At 31.8% G+C, this 12,300-nt stretch overlaps 1 protein-coding gene across 1 annotated transcript in view; it reads left to right on the top strand.

Moving 5' to 3' along the window:
* Nucleotides 1–2,797: 2,797 nt before the first annotated feature.
* The window catches only part of LOC129004809 (band 7 protein AGAP004871-like), a 30,655-nt gene continuing 21,152 nt past the window's right edge, over nt 2,798–12,300 (top strand). The window contains exons 1-2 of the mRNA XM_054433452.1: nt 2,798–2,888; nt 8,636–8,745. Coding sequence (XP_054289427.1) covers nt 2,861–2,888; nt 8,636–8,745 — 138 coding nt within the window. The 5' untranslated portion in view covers nt 2,798–2,860. The remainder of the gene's footprint in view (nt 2,889–8,635; nt 8,746–12,300) is intronic.

Raw genomic sequence — 12,300 nt, forward strand, 5'->3', positions numbered from 1 at the left:
TACTTCAACTGGTCGTCAGTCATCTAACTTCTAGTTGTCGATGGGGTGTTTAGAAAAAATCATTCATCTATATATTAATTACGTAAGCCGATTCTTTGCGTCAAAATTGTGGGCGACTGAGAAGTCATAGAATGACGGGAGAGGGCTCAAATTAAAGGTCATCACAAGATAATCTGTAAACTCCAGTTTTTCCTAAGGCTTCCGAATATACTGAAAACGAATTAAAAAAGAAAAACATCGGGGTAGCGATTAGAACTTCGAACAAACTACAACAATTACTAAATCCTTCGTCCAGTTATAATCTAGAAACAGGGGGAAAAAACTGGAGTTTACAGATTATCTTGTGATGATTGCAATAGTTTTTATATAGGACAAACCGGCCGAGCCTTCAAAACCAGATTCAAAGAACACCTTCCAAAAGCAAAAAAATCATTTAAAATCCAATTATACAGCCCATCTCATTAATGAAAATCATAACTATACAAATTTTGAAACAAATATGACACCCCTACATTTTTGCACAAAGCTTCATGAACGCTATAGAAGAGTACGAGATATACAAAGCAACAAAAAGCCAAAGTTATGATCTACTAAACGACAAACTAAATTTCCAGTCAAATGCATCGTATGATACTGTAATAGCTAACCAAAATTCAAGATTAAATGAAAAAATAATCATGATTTTTTTATCATTTCAAAGCATATGTTAAAGATTTATTCTACACTTTTTTGTATATTTAGACTACTAGCATTTTTAATTTTAGATTTATCGTTCATTCAAACAAAATGTATGAAGTGGACTAACCTCAACGGCCACTCTTAGAAAACAACCTGGGAATAAATATGAAATAGTACAGGAAATAGTAATATTTGTTCATTAAGCATGTACTATGACAAGTTCCAAAAGGCGGAAAAACAATATTGTTTGGAGAATATTTTAACCAGGTACTGCCTGTTGCTCCAAGCAAAAATGGTTCAAATAATATAGCCTAGCATGCACGGTAGTAAAGGGAGCGTCCATATACAATAGTAAAACCTAGAGGTAGTTTCCGTTGACGAAGACAATTTCTAAAATTCCAATCAGGGAAGCTTTTATTTATCATCATTAACCACAAGACCAAAGCTGCCTTAGTAAACCAGTATTTATTCACAAACAATGGTATCTTTGCTGCCTTTTCATGTTTAAGCTCTGGAGTGATTCAAATTATTTATTGAAAATACCATCAACAAATAAAGCTAGCAAAAACGGACAACAAACTGTTTTTTACACAAAAGATATGGTGTACATATGTATACATATCCTGACACATAGATAATGTTATTCTGAGTTTGTTTAAATGCCGGAATTGCAATAATTTGTTTTATATTTGAGCGTTTTAGGGACTTATGCCCATATAAGCCACTAGTTTAAATAAATAAGCTAGGCCTACACAATTTATTTTACTAAGTTTTTTGTAAAATAGATAAGAAGTTTGGTATTCAGGGTTTTTCTGTGTTACATGTTTAACTCTACCCTCTAAGACTGATACATCGGACGCAAGAGTAACTTTATTTAGCGTACGAGTAACTTCCACTAACAACTAGTTTTACAATAATAAATAAATGAAACTGATAAAATCTATGACTTCTGCAGCCTGGGAGACCATTTTAGAATAAATACGCTTGGGATTTTGGTTTTATTTGCCTCTATAGGCTTTGTGGGAGAAGCTTATCTTAAAAAGTAACAGAAATAGGTATGACAATTAATTACTAAATAATCCATAGAGTTCACCGAATTAAATTAAATTTCAATGCCAAGGAAACAAAGCGTATACGAATTATAGTGTATAGTTTAAAAACTAGGTTCATCAACGAATATTTAAAGTGGTTTATGAGAAAATTCGACAGTTAAATATGTTTATCACACAGGAGTTTAAATATTAAGCTTTGTAATTAAAGGGGTTTCTTATAAAACTGCCAACGTAATATATGATTTTTTAACTTCATGTATTTAGAGCAAAAGAGGATCAATACTTAGAATGAGATTAACACACTAGATTAATAAACGAAGTTTTTTTATAAATAAATTACCTATTAATAAACATTAAATAAGAGTTGTATTAATTGATACGTTTAAATAAACCAGTTTTATCTCAAGTTAGATTCTTAAGTTAGATAAACCGTAAAATTACATTCATGAATGGATACGTAATAAAAATAGTTCTTGGCCTAGAGAGATGAGGTAATACGTTTGATTCATACTTAACAAAAAAATATTTTTGAGAAAGAAAATATACCATGGATCTACATAACTATGCAGCAGTTTAATTTAAATGCATTTCAAAAGTGTTGTACAGTAAATTGCCGATTACGAAACACGTAATTCGATTTTCGTTTAGATGGAGGGGATCTTTATAAATACAGACTTCAGAAGTCCGCTTAGCATGATTTGTTTCCTTCATTAAAAGTTAGACGGCCGCCTTTACTAGACCCTATAATATGCCCGATTTCCATCCTAATCAACATACTAAAAATATCTCATTTGAATATATAAAACATTCTAAATTGATAAAACAGCAGATAAAAAACTTAAAATGGTAATACATTTACTTATATTACGAGTTAAGGAATCGAGTGAATACAAACTTAGATAAAGGCTCAAAATTCAAAACAATCTTTACAAATTAAATAAACTAAACCATATACAAAAACGCAAGAAAAATAATTAATTTGATAAACTATTAAAGTAACATTAGTTTTAATAACTTTATAAAGACTTATAGTCCAGTTTCCTAGATAGTACACATTTTATGACTTGCAGGCGAGGATAAAGGAATTACGTGTCGGAGGAGGCTAGAAGACGGTCCCCGATAAACTCAAGATGGTCCAAAACCAAGCCCATCGAAGATGTAAGAGAACGCATGTAGAATGCCAAACAACTCTTGTATATTCTGTATTGTGCTTAAACTAATTAATGTTTTCATATCTTTGTGTAAATTTCAGCATGATAAATATACTATCAATACTGCATGTTGACAAGTAATTAATTGTACAAATTATATGTTGCAATGCTCTTTATAGTTGTTTAGGATGCAACTGTGGTAAACATAGCTTAATCAATCCGGGGGTTTTAAGTACGAAAATTACAGTGCTTTTCAAAAGATAACGTACTTTACCTGAAGAACCGACATTTAAACAAATTAATTATAAAGCTAACATATGCACACAAAACAACAGTTTCAATCAAGATAACATTTCAGGTTTAGAACCATTAACATATACTCTTAATAAACATAAATATTATTCAAGATCTTTGTTATAAATTTTTTGTTGTTGTTGTTACTAATGAATAAGAAACTTTGTAAATATTTTTCCGGCTGATGTTAACTGTTTCGACCAGTGTAGATACTTATGAGAAACTAAAACAACTAGACTTTCTAATATTAACAGTAAACCAAATACTTCACTCGTGCACTTTGAAAAATTTACGATAAGTTGTTTACAAAACGTACACGGTTTTCAGTGGGATATTAATTATTTAATTGTTGACTTATGAAAAACTCCATGGTGATCAAGATATGAATAAATCTTGGCAATCCAAACAATATATTTATTAGTTTACTGTGGGAAAGCTAACACTTCCAGGGACAATAGTATTTGTATCTAATCAAGGGTTAATTATCCAGCCTCTAATCAGGACTGATGATTACCAATGGGACTGGTAAAAACAATGAGACTATAACATACATCACACCAAATGTTAACACTTAACAGTATTCGTGTCACTTGGTCGTATAATGTTGAAAGATCGTATTTTATCCGTACAGTTTAGTTTTTAATATTTACAAACGTTGGGTCAACGCAACTTTACCACAATTGAGGTGGAATTGATGGCACGAAAAGGTAGAAAAGTAATTTACAAGAAAGTGCAGCTGTGGGTGGGAGGTCTAATCAGCCATCTGAAGGTCTAGAGATGTTTAGTCGCAATCAGCAGTTTAGGAGGGGCTAAACCCTTCCGTGCTGAGGATCGATGGTGTAAAACACCCGTATTCTCTTCTCCTTCCATCCATATGTAGTTTTCAACATCTATACCGTTATACTGCTGCAAAAAGACTTTTCAAATACACACGTAGCAGGGCTCAAGTTATTATTGTAATGATTAGAGCAAAATAAGTTCAGCTAGTGAATTTGTATTATCTGTGTCCCTACGATATGTCAACTCCATCCCCTGATTGCAAAAATCATAGTTAATTAAATATAGGTATATATATATATTATGATTATTGGTATTTGTGTAAATAATTGAGTCACATGCATTTACTACCAACAAATCTACTATCCATGGTGGAGTATTCCCTCTTTTGTTTAAATTAACTATAATAAATGTTTAGTAAATGTACCAGATTTTCTGTAAAATTTATCCGTTTTAGTTCAAATCAACTACAGCTGATTTGTTCTGCGATAATTTGAGCAAATCATAACAGCGGAATGTCAGCTAATTACAACCCCTCGTACTTGAGTTCGTCAGAGGTTTTAAATTAAACCCGACCTGACGATGTACTCCGGTTATCTCAGCGCAGTCGATTTGCACTGCAACGGGGTGTTTTGACAGAAGCTTAGTTAATGTAATCCCTTTATTAGTTAATAATTTCGGATGCATGTATTTTTGAAATTTCTAAAACCTGACAAATAGTTCAACAGCCGTTTTTATTTTTATCCAATAAAACTATCTGTCCTTGCATATACAATTTACAGTCAAAACATTCAACATCAACATATTAAAACTATACAACAAATTCGTTTGTAGCTTAGCATAAAGAATGGTGGAGTATGTCGAAGAATATTTGATCAAGTAGGTCAAAAGGATCTCATCGACCCTCGCTCATTTTCCTACATCGACAAGTGAAGAAACACTGTCTGCTTTTTAAAATGTGTATTGTGGGACTCCCTCTATTTTTTTCAATATCCGATACATTAAATACAATGACAAATAATGAACAGATCTTTTAGTTTTCAGTATATCTAATGACAAGTCATTCTATCAATATATATTTTCATAGGCCTATCACAATGTATAAAATAAAATCTTAAACGTATCATCAACTATAAATGTATAAAATAAAATCTTCAAAATCTTCAACTATAAAAACATTCTTTTAATTATTGTATGAATAATCTACTACCGATCCATTTTATTTTATGACAATCTTATTACAAATATCATGAAATATGCGTAGCTTACGTAGTTCATTTTGTCTTATTTTCTAGCAAAACAAACATTGACACGTGCAAAAGCGAAAAGTTTTTCTTGAAAATTATGTCAATATTTTGTCTCTCTCAAAATTCAATATTAGACCAGCCGTGGAGTGGTTTACTTTCGGCAACGTCTGTAAACAGAGACTAAAAATGCTGTAATAGAATCTGTATATTGACACACAAATAATGAGGACAAACTGAAAATTCCAGAATGAATTTTTCCTAAGTTATTGACAAGCATACCAGCATGAAACATAATTTTAGAATCGGCCGACTAAAAATCGAGTAGTAAAGGAGTACACGAACGTGCCAAACGAAACAACTAAGATCTTGCAAAATAATCAAACTTTTAGGTTATGCTAAAACTCATAAATTTGCCCTTCATGATATAACTCATTGATAGGTTCATATTTTTTAACTTACTAGGAACCATAAACATATTTTTTGTTAATTACAGGTTTTGGCACTAGAAAGCTCTTGGAGCTCGGCTTTTAGTTGTTTTGCTGGTTTAGGCCAAATAATTAGGTAATATAACGATTTGACAATACTTAATTATTCAATGATATTAAGAACTTTATAGTCAGCCAGAAGTGTCCCTATCATTGAAATGAACACCTTTACTTACAATTGGTAGGTTAATAAATTATTATTGTTGAATATTTTAACTATTTAGCAAAGCACAATTAAAAGGATAATTTATTAAAACTATAGAATCTCTTATGTCACATAAACCATAGAAGTATATAGAGATTTTACAGCAACACAACCTGTAAAAGGTATAAGAACTAATTAAACTATTAAATATTAATTTTTTAATCTAAAAGTCAATGGTAGAAGTTAATGGTCAATAAGCCTCTTACAGGTTGTGTTGCTGTCAAGATTGGAATAAATTGATAAATTTTATGGTATCCTAAGATGACATCACATCTATATGGATCAGCTGTCTCAAAGGTTTCATTAAAAAATAACATAGGCTGGTTGAGTAAACCTGTCTCAGAGTAGGCTTTTGTCTAAAATTATATTTTCTACCTTCTTTTGTTACTGAGATAGCTAAAAGAGCATAAAAGATACCATGGCTTATAATAAATTGTCTATGATTTTTTTTGGTAAACCAAATTGGCATATGACACAGAAATATATTTATATCAGAACTATCTGTCGGTGGCTCACTTCGACTGAGTCAATTTTTATTACAAGATTTGCGACAACTTTAACACGGGGATTGAATGTCTAGTCCCATCAATAATCAAAGCTCCTATTCAATTACTACTACTACTTCTATGCTTTATTCAAAATATAGTACCAAGGTGGTAATTCAATGACTTCGAATGTATCCAATGTGAAACCTTGGAGAAATATAATGTCATTTTTAAAGCGCTCGTTATGAAAGCTCCACGCAACGCTTTGATGATTTCATCCCGCAAAAGTAAAGACAACACTTGACTCTCTTATTACACTTACAAGCGGATCGGAGTCCTCGGTTGCTATAGTTACCGTATTGACGCAACCACCTGTGGCAATGTAGTCTTTGTTTGTTGTCTGACGGCTCGCATGCCATTGTTGTGGGATTCATTAATAAAATAAAATTATTACACAGGGTTCCTAACAGAACTAGGCAAACGTTAGAGTCTCAGTTAGAAAAAATCTGGTGTTGAGAGTAATTTAAGTACACAGGAATATTTCAAGTATTTGAGAATTTTATACATAATACATGTATTTTGGTGTGGATATCCTATCCACATTGCATTGACTTTAAACAGTGAAATTAGACCTATCGTCCCACAGGAAATTTGAAGCGTGTATGACTTTTTGTTTCATGTTTGCAATGCTTGAGTGGTAATTTGAAATACATTTTTTTATTCTTCTTGCAGATTTTTAAAGTCCTTTTTTTATAAAATTTGTAATTTGTGCCTATCCTTTTTGTTGTTATATAGTAATAATCAAGCAATGGCCTTCCAATAGTTTATTATATAGTTGAAGGAGTTTGAAAATATTTTGAAACAAAACAAAAACGATAATCCATGTAGTATAAAATCTACCAGGGAGCTTAACACACACAGGTGGTTTGTGTTAAACGTTACTTATTCTACACAATGTTGTAATTGTTGAAATGGCTAGGTTACAGTTTAATGCATTGGAATTACACCGTAACGCATTACAAATACTACATTTGATTTACGTTTTTTATTTTACGTGGCATTTAAATTCAAAATGTGTATACTGTGAGCTTAAGTTTACACTCCATTATTGTAACTTTTCATCACGAAACATTCTTTGGATAAATTTATAAGAGGGGAAAGAGCGATAAATAACAAATTAAAATTAAATGACAGAAATATGTATAAAAACTGTTATTTATATTCTTACGATGTTGGAAAGTTATAAGTGAGTGAATTTTCCATTCACTGGCGCATCCTAGTGGAAAATAAAAGGTCAAGGAATATAATTTGTTCAGAAATAGAACTTGAGCAGTGGAGCTATTTATAAATAATCTCTCTAGACTTATTATTTGTTTAATACATGAGTTCTTGATGAAAGTTTTTTTTCATTCTTGTTTAATCTAGTAATAGTCAATTAATAATTAAAGGTAATACAATTTAGAAACATGTATACTGTTATCATGAATTGTTATACTCAAGTTCGAAATTATAAGTATTGAGAACAATTTTAGTACTTTAAAAATTACCATTTAGATAAAGTGGTAACATTGTTAATGTAGGATTTTTCATTGGAATAGTGGCCATTGTCCCACCCTTCGTCGAGAGAAGAACGAGTCCGATTCCCGAAAAATATACAAGTATATGAGAAATTTGGACCATTTTCCTTAAAAGTGATTATAGATGGATTCATATCAGATTCCACCGATATAAACACAACAAAAAATACTTATTGCAACAAAATCTATCATCTACACAAGTTGAATCTGGAAAATATCGTTCCACATGGTGTTTTACAATATTCTAAATTCGTCCGTTGAATATACAAGTTTTCCACCTTAGGAAGTAATATTTAAAAAAAATCATTAATAAAATCGTATGATTAAGGATTTATCATCGAGTACAATATCCTATATTAAGGAAATCAGGTTTGTATAGCAGACTTACTTTAATGGAGAAAGGTCCACTCTGGAACCTGAAAAGGTGTTGAAAGGTTTGTCACTGTAAAGTTTAGGACCTGAACCCTACCAAATTAAAACTGCCCTTGGTTTGGAAAATGCTTATCAATGACAGTGAGATATTCTGATTTGTATGCATATTGTAAAGTCTTTGAGTTTCTTTTGTCAAATCGGACTCTTTCCTATTCAGATCTGATATCCTAACAAGTAGCTAGACGATATGTTTTTATGTGCTTATTATCATAAACACCATTCTTGTTGACATTTATGTTGGGGTTGTTCCAGCGGAGGACGCTGAGCCGGGAGATTCAGGGATATGTGGCGCCATTTTGACCGCCTTGTCGTGGGTAGTCGTCGTCTGCACGCTACCCTTCTCCCTCTTCGTCTGCTTTAAGGTAATGTACAAAAACCATAAATGATTTTAAAGTAAAGTTATTACATTTGGCTCAAAAATCGTCCTCCACCTAAAGCGCAGTGATTGCAAAATATAATTTTCTTCTTAATAATGCATAATCAAAACTAAACTAAATTAAACAATGTCTTTGTTCAATAACTTGGTCTCGTAGGTAAAAAACCCGTAACATGATACAGGCAACTTCGGCTGTAGTTTTGGCCTTGCACATATTAAGTACTGGACCACTACTTATTAGTAGTACACCAGTTAGTAGCAGAAGCCTACTTAGTTGCTGATCTGAAAATGGCTATCTGAAGAGTTCGGATTGTTGGCTCAAGTTACCTAAATTTGATCGCTAAAGCTCTTTTCCCCCCCAAAAAAAATATAAATATATATTGGTTTCCAACTGCATAATCTCAAGACACCAACATATAGTTGAACATCTAATGTGAAATGCTAGTGATTAAAGTTCGTTCTAAATAGCGCTGCTTTAAATAAGAAAATTAAAATTTTGCATTTTTTTAATCCGTGCAAAAGTTAATTGGGATTTAGTTGTTGTTGTTACCTTGACTAAAAATAGGGTGTGGTGCGACATTTTTTCGTTTTGTTTCATTGTTTTATATATTTGTTGTTTCTAAACCTTAATAACAACCTTAACTACACTGTCTGTCGTCTTCTGAACCAAGAATATACTCGTAAAAACAATACAGTCGTAGTCGCTCTAAGATAGTGCCGATTGACACAAATACAATGGTTTAACATTCACGAGTTAGTTTATTCACGAGAATATAATACCACTATAAATTGTAAATGATTGATTTATTAGAGAGATTAGGCCAAGAAGATAATCAACCATTTAGATTTTAATGTGGGCATAAATAACACAATTTCTTTATAACATTACAACTTTATATGTATGAGGAATTCGCCTACTAACTTTTCAATGCAGAAGAGAGTACATCCGCTATCGTTCAGGAATAGAAGTATGAATTTCGTATTTTGTCAAGCTCAAATTTCCAGTTGTATTAGATTGTTCCTCAAAATGTCTTCGAGTCGTATGAATTTCATATTTTGTCAATCTCAATATTCCAGTTATATTTGATTGTTTCTCAAATGTCTCTGGGTTCAATAACCATCCTAATGCTGAGTACTCTTTACATTATATAAATTTACAGTGACAAAGAACAATTGCAAAAAGATTTCGATGGTAAGGAAAAATCACACTAATCCGGTCTCATTTTATTTCCAGCAAAGGAAAAAAGACTGTTATAACTGCACGGGTAATTCAAAAGCATTTTGTATCTTTGTGGAGGATACAACTCATATCAATACTAAAGCTTTCGCGTGTCAATCTATTGATGTCAATAAACTGTTACTGACACGGCAACGGCTTTGTCAAATGCGCGAAGTCATTACTAATTCATCTGTCCTTTTGTCAAATTTAACGATTTGCGCAAAAGAGACAAACGTAATCTGGAGTTCAACATACTGTGAATTTATCCTTTTTGTAAGTTTATCATCTTGATCGATTATCAGAACATATTTAGGGTTGGTTCCATCGTGTTACGTGTCAGGGGTTTTGTTACAGTATTTGGTGTTAGGTTGTTAATAAACCTTAACATTAATTTATATAAGTATAACAGTTTATTTTTGAACTAATTCTATTTATCTAGAACTAGTTGTTCTGTGCGTGCTTCGCACAAGTTATGTGTTCGGGACAAGAATACTTAAGAAAATAATGTGAGTAACTAAATCTACTGTACACGGTTACACACACTTACCAAGCAAATCATGCAGTCAAATCTTACATATTGCTTATTTTAGTGAAAATATCTTTTGTTTTTGCATTAAACTGTGTGGCCTAATCAAAGCTAATAAATCTATCGTAATGTAAACATCTATAATGAAGCTCAAAAGAATAACTCAGAGAATAAGTTAACAAACTACGAGTATAAATAAAAACAAACCTAACCGATGATGTATCTTCAATATTTTAAATGTAATTAAATAGATAGCCCTTTAATTGAGGGTCTTGCCCTGAGGAAAGCGTTTATAGAAAAAGTTATATTTTGCGGGGAATTTTCACACAAGGGCCTTTCTTTCTATTTAAGAATGTGGTTGATAGGGACGTTGTGTACGTTTTCTCAATGGTTCGTGTACCTCATTAGTTTTATCTATACTATAATATGAGTTACGTTTGCGCACAATGATTTCAAAAACGGCTCCTACAATTTCTTCTAAATTGTAAGGAATATCTTTGTTTCAGGCTAAAAACAATATCCATGCAAGCCTCTGTTCTGGGAAAATTCGGCTAGGTAGCCATGACAGCTTTACGAAAATGTTATTATTGTAACATTTACTAGATGCTTATAACATATGCTTATAACATGCTTATAACAGATGCAATATAATATAGTTAGCATAGATAACAAATGCTTATAACATTTACTAAATACAGTACAAAAGAAAAGGACATTCCCACCACCACGAATACGATTTAGCATTGGTTATTTAATAGAACCTACTCTCGGGGTGTTTTATTGAGCAAAGGGATAAATACGACTGTTCAAAAATCTTAGAATGTTTTACCATAAAAGATTAAACGATAATGCTGAACTAAGAGTATTGAGGAAAACCCAAGAAGTTTCTGTAGTTTTTGACGATGCGCCACCGCAATGGACGCTTTGTTTGACGATCCCACGGATTATAAAATAGAGAAGCTTATGGACCATAAACAAACAAATGCCCCAAAAATAAACATGTTTTATTATTATTTCAATGCAATTGTAGAAAAATGTCAAAAATTATATAGATTGTTAGTATTAGATTCTATCCAGTGACGTCATTCTGTTTTATGCATATCGTTTCTGTTCTAATATCCGTGGACGATCCCATTGTTGTGACGTTCCGCGATCAAATTACTAACATGTCGCAACCAAAGAACACACAATATTCGCAACTCGCAACAATGCTGGTCAACAGCTGAGATGTTAAATATATCACGAGTTTGTTAGTGAACTTTATTGTAGATAGTTTCAATATTGATTGTTCGTCTTCATGGAAATGATTGTTAATGAAATTGAGAATGAAGAGGAAACGTTTACAGAAGAAAAATTGGTTTTACAACTTAATTAAACGTGGCAAAATTGAAAATGGAGATGATTTACACGTAAAACAACTAAGGTGCGTTTTTATAGGTTAACTAGAGTTCCAAATTAATAGTTTGATTTTAACATATTTTAAATATAATTTAGTACCTATACAAACTAACATCTTCACACTCGTATGGATTAGACTCAAGAGTATAAAGAGGCTATGCCATTTTTTGTCTCTCAAACCCCTTAAATTCAGCCTACGTAACTACATTATAACAAGTATGCATTATAGTAGTTGATTCATAAGTAGAATTCATTAGTTTTGAATACAAATAAAATTTTTCTTAGACCTATCACAAAACTGTTCGATGCATCTAACGGCAATTAATTAATTAATTTATTGAAGTCCATTAATTCTATTTGGTATAGAAAAACCGATGTCAAATATAGGCCAATAAACT

The sequence above is a fragment of the Macrosteles quadrilineatus genome, unplaced genomic scaffold (genome assembly GCF_028750875.1).
Source record: "Macrosteles quadrilineatus isolate MER2022 unplaced genomic scaffold, UCM_ALF_1.0 Scaffold_11__1_contigs__length_5352618, whole genome shotgun sequence".
NCBI classification, from domain to species: domain Eukaryota; kingdom Metazoa; phylum Arthropoda; class Insecta; order Hemiptera; family Cicadellidae; genus Macrosteles; species Macrosteles quadrilineatus.